Source organism: Argentina silus (genome assembly GCF_951799395.1).
Source record: "Argentina silus genome assembly, chromosome: 17".
Taxonomy (NCBI): domain Eukaryota; kingdom Metazoa; phylum Chordata; class Actinopteri; order Argentiniformes; family Argentinidae; genus Argentina; species Argentina silus.
The window spans coordinates 2554928-2569918 of NC_139671.1; the positions used below are offsets into that span (position 1 = coordinate 2554928).

Sequence of the window (14991 nt, forward strand, 5' to 3'; positions counted from 1 at the left end):
ATCGGCGGAGCCCACCAGTGTTTATGATGGCGCGAAGGGTGCTGATTGGCTACAGCGATTTTCATTTTAAATTATTTAATTTTCTGATTGGTCGACGGGGATTTTATCAGAGATTGGATTGGTTGTGACGGAGTCAAGACGGCATGTCCCGGCGCTTTGTTTACAGGCTGTCAGATTGCTGCGAGCGTCAGACAAAATGGTGGGGGGGCAGTCTTTACATCTGTAAAACAACACACAGCAGCGATCACTGATGCATGAATCCACAAATAAATGTTCACTGACAAAAATCTCTCTTGATTTGATAAGGTTTATAAACGTTTTTTTAAAAAGTATATCTCAAATCCTATTATATCTATTACAGACAGGATTAAGGCTCTTCTCATTAGTTTCAAACTTGACACTTTTTGAACAAAACGGAAAAGAGAATTTAAGGCTGCTGTAGAAGGAAAATGTTGCTTGTAGGTCTCCTTGTAAATCTGAAATTGTGTGTCCTTGTCTCATGTAGGGCCTAGACTGTTACATGACTGATCATCAAAGTCAAACACATGTTGGCCTAACCATAACTCTGTTGGAGAAAAAAAATGAAACATTTATACACACATCTGGTTAGCATAAACTCACAGAGCACTTTATTAGGAACACTATACTAATACTGGGTAGGGCCTCCCTTTATTAGGAACACTATACTAATACTGAGTAGGGCCTCCCTTTGCTTATTAGGTGTTCCTAATAAAGACCCGTAACATTCCCCACTCCATTACACCACCTCCACCATGAGAAGGTGTACAGGTGTCCCTAATAAAGTGTTTGGTGAGTGTATGTTTCCATTTCTGAGGTGGGTTTGCACTCTGGTAAGCAGATGTTGAATCTAATTAGATGTACATCCTAGGTTTGTCCTGTGCTTGTTATTTCACCCGGCAGAAGACACTGTGACAACAGACTACCGCTTCACCCTCACTACCCCCCCTATACCATCCCTAACCCCGAGACCTCATCTCCCCTACTACCCCCCTGTACAAGTTCTCTCCTGCTAATAAAATATATTTAAAAAAATAATAATAATAAAAAATAAAAAAATTAGCCTACTGGCATTACGACTGCCAATGGCCCCTGGTGTGAGCATTGATTACTTTGTCTTATGATGACTGTTGGATAGATGATTCACTTACTTAAACAAATGTATTGTTGTAAGTCGCTTTGGATAAAGGCGTCTGCTAAATGCCATAAATGTACTGTAAATGTAGACTACAGAAGCAGTGGGATGCAACCAAATAAAGGGTTGCATCCCACTGCAACCTGTCTTAATCTGTGTCCTAGAAACCGCCCCATAAGGTTTATCCCAGATATAGGATTATTTTCCCACCATATAAACATCTTAATTGAGGACATGGTTGCTCTCAACCTTGTAAAATAGTGTGCTTCTATGCTATGGTGCCACCCTCAATACTTAGGCCTACGTTGATCTGATTTATTCTCAGCAGCCAGCCAGCAGTTTTTACTCCTTTTTTTGTTGTTCAGTGTAGGACATTGCTTTATAACCTTCCAAAAGAGTAATTGCAAAATCCCATTCAAGGAACTAATGTCACTGAAGAGAAATAGTGTATATTCACAAATCCGATTTTGAAGGAGGTTGTATGAACCTCTTCTCAGCAGTTCTCCGTTAGACTTCACACAGTACTTCAGTAAATCATTTACACCTGCAGTCACCTCAAGGCTACGGAAGACGGAAATAAAAGATTTTGAAATTCAAACTCTCCAATCCTCTTACAGTACATAATACAGCCTGCCCTCTCTCTCTTTCTCTCTCTCTCTTTCTGTCTCTCTGTCTCTCTCTTTCTGCCTTTCTCTCTCTCTTTCTCTCTCTTTCTTTCTGCCTTTCTCTCTTTCTGTCTGTCTGTCTCTCTCTCTTTCTGTCTCTTTCTTTCTGTCTGTCTGTCTGTCTCTCTCTCTCTTTCTGTCTCTTTCTTTCTGTCTGTCTGTCTGTCACTCTCTCTCTTTCTGCCTTTCTCTCTCCCTTTCTGTCTCTTTCTCTCTCTCTCTTTCTGTCTGTCTGTCTCTCTCTTTCTGCCTTTCTCTCTCCCTTTCTGTCTCTTTCTCTCTCTCTCTGTCATATCTGAGAGCAGCGGCTTAGTCTATCTTCCTGTTTTACTATAGCTTCCGCCCCAGCTCTCTCTCTCTCTCTCCCCCCCCCTCTCTCTCCCCCCCCTCTCTCTCTCCCCCCCCCCCTCTCTCTCTCTCTCCCCCCCCCCTCTCTCTCTTCTCAACCTTAAATAAACTGCAGATGGACTAGCAGACCTTTCAACCCCTCCTCCAGGAAGTCTATCTATGCATCTCTCTTGTGTTGCACCACACACACACACAGGCAAATACACATACACACACACACACTGCTGCAGACTGCACACAGCAGCAAACTCCCACTCTCATAGTGAGATGAGATCCTGATGCCCTCAGAAAATAATCTTTTGGCCCAGATCACTGGTTTGTCACATCTGTAACTCTGTGTAGAGGCCGGGGGAGTTTGTGTGTGGGGGGGTAAAAATAGCACCGGGCCTCACAGTCTTGGGAGAGATTTCTCTGCTTCGGTTTCAGTTAGTCCTGCCTCTTCCTGTTCACCTCAGCTGAACTGTGGCTGCAGGAGAAAGAATAGCGTGAAAACCCTAAGGGCCGTGTTCATTCACAGCTAATGGGGTGTGAAATGGCGGGGTGATGTCACATCATATGGGATTGGCCAGCTGCAAAGACCGGTCCTGCTGGGAGATCCTGGGTTTAGACATACGTCAGGAACAGTAACTGTCTTAGTGGATGACAGACATTGAAGTCTGACTGGGAGGTAATGAAGTCCTGTGAGAAATTACTATTGTGATTGCGTACAGATCTGTAGTCATTCCGAACGTCAGTTACAGGACAGTATCATACTCAGAAACTAATGTTATAACACATGTAGTTATAAGTACGGTGTTGGGGAGTAGTTCCACTACATGTAGCTCAACTATCAGCTTAACTACATTTTGCAGTAGCTTGGCGATAGTTCTCTTTAAATATTCAGTGTTTTCAGTAGTGAACTATTTTTCTGTTGTTGTTGCCAGTGTAGCAGTGTAGCGAGCTACTCTCACTACTCACTAGATTTACTCTAAACCAGAAACTAAAGTTACAACACCTAAAGTATACGTGTCGTACAACACCAATGAAGCCCTGAGCTAAATGTCAGTGTTCATGCCGAATCACACAGCTTGTTTAAGCTTTTGAATATGTTAATGTACTGTAGCCTGCTCCTTTCATGCGGTGCACTGAGCAACTGCTGAAGCAGCTTAAAAACATTTGTATGCCCTTCAGGTACGACAGCGATCCTGTCACGTCAGTCTAAGTGCTCTGTGGCTGATGATGTCTAGCCTTAAAATAGCCCTCCGGAGCTTTGAAAGCGGTTGAAATTGAATGCCTTGAAACTGAAACAACACCAGTTGAACGACACACAAAGGGAATGGGACATTTTGATCATGTATTGCAATTTTTATTTCATTCGCTCAAACAAAACAATGTTAGCATGTAAGAAAATTCTAATTAAACACTAGAACGGTATGGTACAATGTGAATGGTAGTATAATAAAAACTAAAAGAAACTGATCAATGAATTCAGAGACATTCTGATTGAATCTCTCCCAGGTTTTCTTGCAAACGTCCCCCTGATTCAACTCACTCAGTAGAGGTGGTAGCATCTGAGTTTTGGGGACAAAGTTTCTGTCAGCAAACCGAAATCAACATTAAACTGATTTCACTGGATATCCATTCTCAGATTTCCAACCCCGCCAAGAACCAAAACCATGTAACATAAACCGTTCTGACTGTAACATACAAATGGCAAGAGGAAAATACACCACGTCTGGTTTCATTTGGACTTTAAACAGATAACTTCATAATTCTCCCTTTAAAAGAACTTTACCAGGATGCCCAAAAAAATAAAAAAAAAGAGAAAAAAAAAGGTTTATGTGTGAGATTATGAGAGTACCCTAGAATTATTACTAGTAATTTTTAAATCTTTGACATATTAAATGCAACTTCAGAACAAGGCACAAACCATGAAGATCACAAACTAGCCATGTAGATATGGTAATTATCCTCGATCAGAACGTTTCACTTCCCAATCCAAAGGACTCGATATATAGATAGATATCTCTCTCTTTCTCTTGACAATGATAGAAACAAAAAGGCGACTCAGTAGAGTGTGACACCGGTGTTAAGGAGAAGACTGTAGCTGGAACCTTTGGTGACACTATTGGCAATGAATGGCTGCCATGTTGTAAGCAGTTTCGTCGTAGTTATCATGAATTTCTATGGGTTTTTAAAGTGCAATCGATGCTGTAAACACCCTTCTGATGGGAAACAGACCTTCCCCCTCGTTGATGCTTTTGATCCAGAGAGAGAATGAGAAATTAATTAAATGATTCGTTGAGCAAAAACAGCAAGGGCAGTTTTTCTGTGAGGATTGCTCACCGCTAGGCTGGAGCCATAAGAAGGACCTGATCCAAGTCAACCCTTCTCACACACACGTCAAGAGAACAGAAACAGGAGGAAGAGTTTTACGTTGAAGACTGTTCTCTCACACCAGCCTCTCAGCCTTTGTGTCTCAGTTGATTGTACATCGAGATTTTTCAGGGAAAGCAAACTCAGCACTGTACACAAAACGATTATTTTTTCGGAAAAGGAAATTTAACATTTTCAATAGAAAGTAGCCATTCGCATATGACCAAATATGTCAAAAAAAAAAAATTCTCAGGGAAAACGTGTGCTGTCTTCAGAATTTCCTACAGTCGAGGAGAAGGCATACAAAAGAAAGCAACACATAGATAACGCAGTAAGCCGGAAGTGAAACAGTCTGGATGGCACAAGCATGTCCACAGAGACACCATGCTGACAATCTCTCAGTTGGGGCTTCAATTCATTCAATTCCTTTCTCATCAATAAGTTTACTTTCAAAATGAAAACAAAAAAGAAATTGCTGCAACACCAATAAAAAGATACAGCATCCTTGAATCCCAAAACAAACAACAACAACAACAAAAACAGAGTACCATGAAATGGAAATGAATGGCGTACCTCAGTGAATTAAGTATATTATGGCTATAAACAGGAGGTGGTTAGACAGGTGTTGATTCATCTTCACCTTCCTGTTTCACAGTTAAAGAGTTAGAACCAATGAGGTGGATGGAGTGGACAGGAAGAGGTACAGTGCCCTGTCTCACAGTCACATCCTCTATGGGGGCTCAAAAGGGCCAAAAAAACATGGAAATGTTAAAAAACGAAAACTTGGGTGGGAGGGGGGGGGGGATGGAGGGCGCAGATGCTACACTTATTGCTATTATTACAATAATTAAATTTTTCGTGGCAGCCTTGTGTGAGACTCTTAACGTACAAAACCTTACATGCACCAAAAAATCCGACATAAATTAGAGAGGGAGAGAGAAGATAATGATTCAGGAAAATGATTCAAATCATAACAGTACAGAGAAGTAAATTTAATTTCAAATAGCTCTTATCTATCTACAGATCTGCTCGTGGTGATTTCTTAGCGTTATTAACAATCACTTTGACCGACAGAAGAGAGGTTTGGTATTGAGCTACGATGAGAGACTTCGTGTGTGTACTAATGTGACTGTCCCATCCGCCTGCTGCAACAACAACACAACAACAGCGATAGGAGATTCAGTACGGTGGCTCTTTAGAGCGCTCATTTCTGGAGGAAAAGAAGAAAAAAAAAAAAGATAGATAGATAGATTAAGAGAGACAGACCATCCTGTGGAGATTTGATTAAGCTACTTGATATGGCCGTGGATTACACTGAAACAGACATGATTGATAGACTTTTGTAGATATCATTTTTTCTTTCTTTTTTTTTTTTCTTTTCTTTACATATTTCAGGTTAAAATAGTATTTGAGGAAGGAAGACAAGCTTTACAGAGTCCTGCAGCAGTAGACTATACCAAGTCCATCAGTCCCTCATCTCATTCAAACAGAGGCTCCCTCTATGGCCTTATGGGAAATTGAGTCCTACTTCCCTTTCCCTCCCCACTTCCTGCCTCCAAACCTCACACTCACCCACTAAACGTGCCTCGCGCTCTGACATCACGAGTGTGCGCCAAAACCGTTCCGGTTCCTAGTGTGAACGCTGTCAGTTTTTATTTCTCACACTTCAATGGTTAATACAGTATAGAGTTCAGTATAGTTTTGTGTTTTTGTTTATTTGTTGATTTTCCTTGTTTGTTTTTCTTGTGTTACGGACAAAGAGAGAAATCTCTTGCATAATGACAGTCACTCCTCTTTAGGACTGTGTCCTGTTCTCCGGGTGAGGCGGCGGGGAAATGGAGGAACGACCAGGCTTCAACAAAATGGACGCCGGCGGTCGCTTCCATGCTACACGCCTCCCGCTCCTCCCTCGTCCCTCGCTGTGTGTCTCATACGGCTCCGCCCACAAACGTTGTTTTCTGTTCGGTATTAATAGGGTTATTGTTATCGTCGTCGTCGTTGTCGTCACCACCATTTTAGAACTTTTTGCTTTATGTTTTTTTTTTCCTTTTTTCCATTTCTGTTTCTGTAATAGTATTGTTCATATCTGAAGTTGACCGCAAGTGTCAGGTCGTGATGCGTGTAAATGTACAGGGAGTCCGGAACCTTCTACGCCGTGTTCGACTTGCCAAGCTCCTCCCTGATCGCTGCAGACAGAGAAGAGAGAATAACGTTGTAACGTGAGCGACTTACAGTGCAGTGAGTGCATACATGGTTTGTATAAGTGGTCCCAGCGGGAATCAAACTGACAACCTTAGCATAGCCAGCTCCATGCTCTGCCAACTGAGCCACACAGGACCAGGATTCCAGGAATGACCAGGAATCATGTCCGTTTGTCTGTGTCAACACTGTGTTTGGTGCTGTACTGTACACCGTAATAAAATGGCTGAACATGGATATGATGTTTCAATAGACTACCTGGAGAATAAAGTGGAGAGCTAAGGAAAGTAATGTGTCTGATTACAAACCATTAGTCTGTGTAATCAAAACAACATTGAGTTTAGTGCTGTGCTGCACACTATAATACAATGTATAACTGTATAAAGTTATTATAATAAATATGGTAGAACTCTGACATGACCTTAATTCGTGTTTCCATGGGCTACCAAGGAGGCTTGAAGGATAAAGGACTTAGCTGACGACAAAGTCTCTGTTGACTTTGGGTCTCTTTTTCTCTCTGAGGTAAATCAGGAAACTTGCTTCGAGTGCTTTCACATCCTATTACACAGCCAGTCAACCCGCTGTGTGTGTGCAGGATTATGAATCTGAATTACCATCAATGAGTTCCTCTTTCAGCTTCGACAGCTCCTTCCTCATCTCATCCAGAATGTCCTGGAAACACAATTAAGATACAAAAAAGGTGAGTGAAAAACACCATGAGAAACACCAGTTTAACACGATAACACAACTTGGGGCTTCTCTGACATGATGGCATTCAGAGGTTCTAAAGCGTAAGGGTGAGCCTTGACCACAACAGGAGTCAGAGTGAGAGACCACCCAGCCGGATTCAGATGGCCTAGTCCGCCATTATAGCAGTGAATGAGTACAGGCCGCTGGTGTCCTAACTCGACTGCTCTCTCCCTGTTCCCCTGGGGCTGCTCCGACCTCAGATAGGAAGGGTACAGTACAGCAGGGGAGGCTGGCGGAGGTACATTGAATGGAATGAGGAATGGTATCAAAACACGTTCCATGCATTACAATGAGCCCGTCCTCCGGTTTCCACCTCCACCAGCCCTCCCCTGCAGTACAGTACCTAAAACATCAGGGGAACCCTGGCATGACCATGAAGATCAGTGAACAACCACACGTCTTTATTCAGATCGTCTCCCAGTCAGAATGAGTCGTGACTGAGTGTGAACAAGGCCCCATAGTGTTTCTGCCCTTCTGTCTTCCCCGTCCGCCTGAGGCTGCTGTGGCCACAGATAGGGAGGGTTCAAGGGGAATCTCCACTTATCTAACAGGCTCATTCATAGGGTAGAGAGGGCGGGACTGGCCCGGTACGGGACACTGTCATTGGGCACACCCTCTCACAGCTCACTACTATGCAGGGGAAAATACTACAGGTCGTATGAACAGCCAGAAAACGGCCAACTCAGCTGTTCTTTTCTGTTCTTTGAACCGTGTTTCCCCCCCCCCCCTCCCTCCTGCCTCATGACCTGGGTCAAATACAGTACACATGTAAGAGGTGCGCTTGATTTAACCTTTCGTGACTATCCTATTGGTTCCATTATGACATATAAGAGGTGAGGTGCGCTTGATTTAACTGACTTGGCATTTTTCAGGACTATTTTTTTGGTTTCGCCGGCCAAACTAAATCAAACCCAGCTGGAGCATTTCAGAGTATTGGACATCATGTATTTCTCTCAGCCCCCCCCCCCCCCACCAACACCCATATACTAAACTGAAGTGTCATGTCACTTTCAGTTGACATACAGCACAGTATGTTTTTTGACCCAGGTGGGCCACCGTACGTCTACGTACCTGTTTCAATCTGTCGTAGTCGACTCCTTCTGTTGGCACCCCGTTGGCACTTAAGGATCCTGTCGGTGTGGGCGTGGACTTCGGTCTGCGGAGGAGATGAACACACAACACAGTTAAACCAGTGACCTTTGACCTGTGGTGATGGGCGGACAGAGGACTCTGTTGTGGAGGATAGCAAGACAGCCAAATGAAGAACATAGTTTTTATTAGTTATCATTTCCGTCTACTCTGTAGATTCTACATTCACCCCTCATTCACCACAATCGCTACAATACGTTAGCATCATCGTTAGCTACCACAAAGTTAACAAGTTTAAAAGAAAGTGCGCAGAAACCCCAAAGAATGGCATCTTTGGGATTTCAAAATGAATCAATTCAAATTGATATTGAGTACAGTAGAACATATTGGAGGCCACAGAATGCAATTCTATACTTATAAATAAAAACATTACATTGTTATTAATGTTCTTAGTATTCCTTATATTGTCTACTTTCTGTTAATCATTCTTCTTGTATACAACCGAACCCTCAAAGCCCTCTGGTGCAGTTGAAGTCCACACTTTGGGATGATAGGTCACTAACCCTAACACTAACACATTACTTACATCACTTTTTCTTTTTCTTTTTGTTATGGTCGAATAACAAAATATATCATCATAACATTCTAAACCACAGCATTTGAAAATAAATCAATCTTCAACTGACAGGTTCATGTGTTCAAAATATCAGGCACTTTCATGAACTTGATTGGTTAGTTCCATCATCATGTTGCTCTGGTTGGCTGAACCTGTAGAATTCCATGAATTCCAGAATGAGAAGGAAACATAACGTAATACAGCTTGGAACTGAAACTCGTAACGCTGAAACCGCGGGCATGAAACATAACGCAGATGTTTACGCCCGCCTGAAACACGCATGAACCACACTGTGGAAACGAGCTCACACAACACGTCATATGAAGATGACACACAGATCTCATATGTGTTGGTGCGACCCAACTCACTGGAATCAGAGTTCAATGGGCCACTGTGGTTAGAGCATGCACCCACACCCGCACCCACACCCACACCCACACCCACATCCACACATCCACACACACCCCCACACACACACACCCACACCTCTTGCTTCCATGCTTCCATGCTTCGGATCAGCTGGGACAGGAAGGCGTTGCTAACAAGGTAATTACCACAGGCTACAATAAGAGGAAGTGATTGGAGGAAACGCTGCGTCATATGAGCGTTAAATCATCAGGAAAACGTGTGCGTGCGTGTGCGTGTGTGTGTGTGTGTGTGTGTGTGTGCGTGTGTGTGTGCGTGTGTGTGTGCGTGAGTGTGCGTGTGTGTGTGTGTGTGTGAGTGCGTGATGTGTTAAAAACATGCTCAGCTGGACCGTCTTTGGTAGTGTGAGTTATTGTGATCTCTGGCCTCCTCTATGGGTCAGATATTAAGCCCAGGTTAATATGGAGATATTAAACCCAGACATCTGTTGCCGTACGGGGCTGTGGGGTCTTATCTGTGAGTCCTGCTGGGCTCAGAGCTGAGTTGGCACCACAGTGATAATACTCAGCTGTCTACAGAGGCGCTGGGCGGGGTCTACTCTCGCTTCCTGTGTGTGTGTGTGTGTGTGTGTGTGTGTGTGTGTGTGTGGCAGGGTGGGGCGCGCCTATGTGACGTGTGTGTGTGTGTGTGTGTGTGTGAGGAATTCCCTTTTCAGTGCAGAAGATAGGCGAAACGAAGACCATTAGAATGACCAGAAAGGTTCATACAGATGTTTATACTGTAGATGTCTGTATGAAAGGTTCATATAGATTAATATACTGTAGATGTCTGTATGAAAGGTTCATATAGATTATTATACTGTAGATGTCTGTATGAAAGGTTCATATAGATTAATATACTGTAGATGTCTATATGAAAGGTTCATATAGATTATTATACTGTAGATGTCTGTATGAAGTAGCCTTATGTTCATATGCAGTCTTGGTGATTACCTTGTTGGCAAAGACAGATAGAAGAGATTTTACCCCCTAACCCAAAAAAAGTACTTCCATCACAGCAAAAGTGAAAGAAAGAGTAAAAAAGGGAGATGTATTAAACTCTACAGGCCTGTATACCTGTTTAGGGAATCACCCATTGGATTTCTCCACGGTGAGTGTCTTCTGTAAGAATGGAGAGACTAGCTTTTAAAAGGCCTGTCCTGTGGCCTGTAGCCCACCCAGACCCTCACCCTCTCCCTGAAACCAGCCCACAGACCACCAGCACTGTTGACTAAACAGAGAACCTGGGATTGATTACATATTGACTTCGTAAAAAAACAACAACTGTTTTTGCTGTTATACGAAATTCAACGAACTGTTTGAAACAGTTGAATAGCAAGTGATATTTAAATGTCTTTTTAAGGCGGTTATAAAATCGGGAAACAAATTCTAACGAGATGAAAAACAAAAAGGACTTGCAGTGACAGCAGCCAACATTCTTTTGCACATGGCAGTTGGAGGTGCAGTTCTAGAATAAACAGTCATTTAGAACCCTGTCATTAGAACCGTCACTCCTGGATACCGGGCTTTGACTGACAGGTCCAAGTAGAACAACAGAACACTCTCTGGCCCTGCTACAGAGGGAGGAGAGGAGAGGAGAGGAGAGGAGGAGGAGGAGGAGGAGGAGGAGGAGAGGTGAGGTGAGGACAGTAGAGGTGAGGTGAGGAAAAGAAAGGAGTGGAGGGGAGAGGAGAGAAGGAAGAGAAGAGAGGAGAGGAGAGGAGAAGAGAGAACAAGAGAGGAGAAGAGAAGAGAGGAGAGGAGAGGAGAGGAGAGGAGAGGAGGAGGAGGAGGAGGAGGAGGAGGAGGAGAGGTGAGGTGAGGAAAAGAAAGGAGTGGAGGGGAGAAGAGAGAAGGAAGAGAAGAGAGGAGAGGAGAGGAGAAGAGAGAACAAGAGAGGAGAAGAGAAGAGAGGAGAGGAGAGGAGAGGAGAGGAGAGGAGAGGAGGCGATGTCTAGCCAGAAGCAGCAGAAGCAGCAGTCCTGTGCTTTAGTCTTGTTAACCACTCGTGAACCAGCAAGCTCTGGGGGTTCGACACTTTGCCATGCTAGCTATGCTAAGCTAAGCTGTGGTCTTCATCAACAACAGGTCACGTGACGCTGAGCGTTTCAGACATTCAGCAGTGAACATTAGACCTAGAGTACAGTCATTGAGTTTCAGACCCACTAAATGGTCTAGAATACTACAAAACATTCAGCTAAATAGTCTCAAAGACTACAAACATTTACCTAAATGGTCTAGAACACTACAAACATTCAGCTAAATAGTCTTGAAGACTACAAACATTTACCTAACTGGCCTAGAAGACTACAAATGCAATGTAACTCTACAGTGTTTCTGATGAAAGCATACAATTGACAGTCTAAGGCCATTATGTTGAATGAAACAGCGCAGAAGTGGTGTTTGACAGTTACCTTCCGATGACCGGAGACTTGCTACCATTCATAGTGTTAGTCCTCTCCCAAGGCTTCCTGGGCATATCTGGACAGAAATGGAGATATGCACAAATACATCAACCACATAACCTACACATAAATTACTTTACAATACAACAACAACACAAACTACAAAAGCAGAGTAGTATTGTCAGTTAGAGAGTCAAAATAAACCAAAACTGCAACAACTGACTCTGGTCCTGGTCGTCTGAACGTGGTAGATGCATGTTTGTTGTTGTTGTTGTTGATCCCGTGACCGCTCCACTACCCCACCGCGTCCCCAGCTCCCCACTCACCTGGTGTGCTACAGGCTGACACTTTAGGAGTCGTGCTTCCATCCCCTCCCTCGTCCTATTGGAGGAGAGACACACGGTGATGTCAGAGGTGAAAGGTCACACACGGTCAGACAGTCGGGTCAGAAATGTGAGCTAGTTACAAACCGGTTGCAATGGATTCGCAGGATCAATGGGTATCAACTAATCACCTCAGGAGGAGGTCATGAGGCCCTCCGTACACAGCCATGACGAGGTGGGGGATACAGGGGACAGACAGACTATTGGATTATTGATGAATGCAATGACACTGCAGAGACCTGGTTACCAGGCAACAGATCTAGATAGGACCTCCTCTTGGCCTTTGTGTCTCATGGTGTCACCATCAAGTGATGATTGACGATTGAATTATTGATTGTTGATGATGAGCATAATGACAACGCTACCAGGCAACATACAGTATTCTAGGTATGACCAAAGCAGGCTTTGGAGGCAATGCATGGAACAGAATGAGGAATGGAATCAAACACACACGTTTGATACCATTCCTCATTCTGTTCCATGCATTACAATGAGCCCGTCCTCCGATTTCTCCACCAGCCTCCCCTGGTCTCATCTAGGTATGACCAAAGACCTGCCTGTCTGCCTGTCATACTCACAGCTCTCTGCTCAGGCTCGGGCGATGATCCCTTATCTGCAATTCTTCTCCTGCGAAACAGGACAGATGTGTTCAGAAACTGAAATCTCTTTACACCGCAACAACACATCTCATTTTCTACCACAGATTAGTGGTTGAGGTGACGTTTGACTGATTCTCAAAACTTGAGAGAACTCCCCATCATGTAACTCACTCTCCTTCCCTCCCCCACACACCCACACTAAATTGCAAACATAGATAATAGAATTAACAATTGACAATAGAACAATTGATGTTTTTGCAACTTGTGATACACCTTCCACAGCTTGCCCCCCTCCCTCAACCAACTAAAATGATTTGTCATAATGTATTTGCCCCCCCCCCCCCCACACAAACCCCCTTCCCCCCTCCGTGTAGTAAACTAGAGTGTTATGTCACCTCCTGGCCAGCAGGGCGCTCATCTCCTCCATCAGCCCTCCCCCGCCGGGCAGGGGGCCGTTCCCTCGGGCCTCAGGTTTGGCCCCCGCAGCTGCACCGGCCATGCCCCCCGCCATGGCTGCAGCCAGGGCAGCTGCTGGGTCATCAGCCTGAGGGGGAGGGACAGACAGACAGACAGACAGACAGACAGACAGACAGACAGGGAGGCAGGCAGAGAGACAGGCAGAGAGGCAGACGGAGAGGCAGACAGAGAGACAGGCAGACAGACAGACATGGGATGTCAGACACACAAGTCATTTATACAGTCCATGCTATGAGAATGCTACACACTCTGTGTGTGTGTGTGTGTGTGTGTGTGTGTGTGTGTGTGTGTGTGCGTGCGTGCGTGCGGCAGCCCTCACCTTTGGCACTTTACGCAGCTTGGCTCCAGCGAGCGCGGCGGCCAGGCCGGACAGGGGGCGGTCCTCCGATGGAGAGAACAGCCCGGGCGGCAGGGGGGGGGCGGGGGGGGGAGCAGGATGGGAGGCCTGTCCGGACGGGAGGGGAGGGGGGCCGGGTGGGGGAGGGGGGCCAGGTGGAGGAGGGGGTCCAGGGGTAGTGGGGGTGAGCGTTGGGGGTAAGGGGGGTGGGGGAGGGGGAGGGGGAGGGGGCCCCGGTGGGGCTGGGGGACCGGCAGTGGTGGGGGTCACAGTGGAGCCGGGAGGGAGGGGGGGAGGGGGAGGAGGGGTGGGCAGAACTGGCGTCTGCACTGTATCTGTGTTGGGGGGGGGGGGGGGGGGGGGTGGAGGGTGGAGGGGGGAGAGATTCAACTGTCAGTATCACATTTTGGGACCCTCTCTAAAATAGATACAGTAAGTCAGAAATGCCTCTTTTCAGCTAAACTCACACACACACATGCATGCACAAAATATAGGCTTCCTGCAGAACAGGCATAATATTCTAGACCTTGCCACTGATTATTACAACTTTTATTAACACTTTATTACAACTTTTATTAACTCTTTTTTCACAAAGCAGATGATGGTATGGACATGCTACATCAGCAACACACCCTTGTTTTTCATCCAACATGCAGATTAGTGACTGGTGGTGGACATGGCCTGAATGGAGCCACTTTCCATTCACAAACATGACAGAAAACTAAAAACACACAAACACAAACAGACACACACACTGCAAAACACAGTACACTGAACATAGGAACTAGCCTCCTTAGCTTGGTCAACATGTGCCGATGCCTGCCTGAGCAGAACACCCCTGAGTCATCCAGTAACAACCCTCTGAGCCTCTCCAGTGATAATGAGCTCCTGTAAGCTGATTGTCATTGTTCAGCATGGACAGATGAGGAGATCAATACGCCATGATGGAATGTGAACGTATTGAGCTCTGGTCAATGAGGGTCGGGGGTCATTAGAACACTGGTGGGGTCATTCCTAGAGGGTTAGGTGCCCTGGTTCTGATCTACATCATAAAGCTGCTCAGAGGGCGAGGAAAGTTAAGAACTCTGAGGGGAGGTTTATTTAGCCAAAATATGAATCTTTGGTAAATCTTTTAAACGCTGCGTCTCAGTAATACCGAGGTATTTTCATTATGCAATTTGAAAATGAATTGAAATATACACAGAGGTTTC

General features: G+C 44.9%; 1 protein-coding gene across 2 annotated transcripts in view; it reads right to left on the bottom strand.

Annotated features, from left to right (window-relative positions):
- Window positions 1-2942: 2942 nt before the first annotated feature.
- The window catches only part of enah (ENAH actin regulator), a 114835-nt gene continuing 102786 nt past the window's right edge, over window positions 2943-14991 (bottom strand). For both annotated transcript variants that reach the window (XM_083689228.1, XM_083689229.1), the window contains 9 exons: window positions 13763-14115; window positions 13362-13510; window positions 12946-12994; window positions 12311-12365; window positions 11994-12060; window positions 10657-10701; window positions 8542-8626; window positions 7335-7392; window positions 2943-6707 (listed from right to left, as the gene is read on the bottom strand). In XM_083689228.1, coding sequence (XP_083545354.1) covers window positions 6670-6707; window positions 7335-7392; window positions 8542-8626; window positions 10657-10701; window positions 11994-12060; window positions 12311-12365; window positions 12946-12994; window positions 13362-13510; window positions 13763-14115 — 899 coding nt within the window. In that variant the 3' untranslated portion in view covers window positions 2943-6669. The remainder of the gene's footprint in view (window positions 6708-7334; window positions 7393-8541; window positions 8627-10656; window positions 10702-11993; window positions 12061-12310; window positions 12366-12945; window positions 12995-13361; window positions 13511-13762; window positions 14116-14991) is intronic.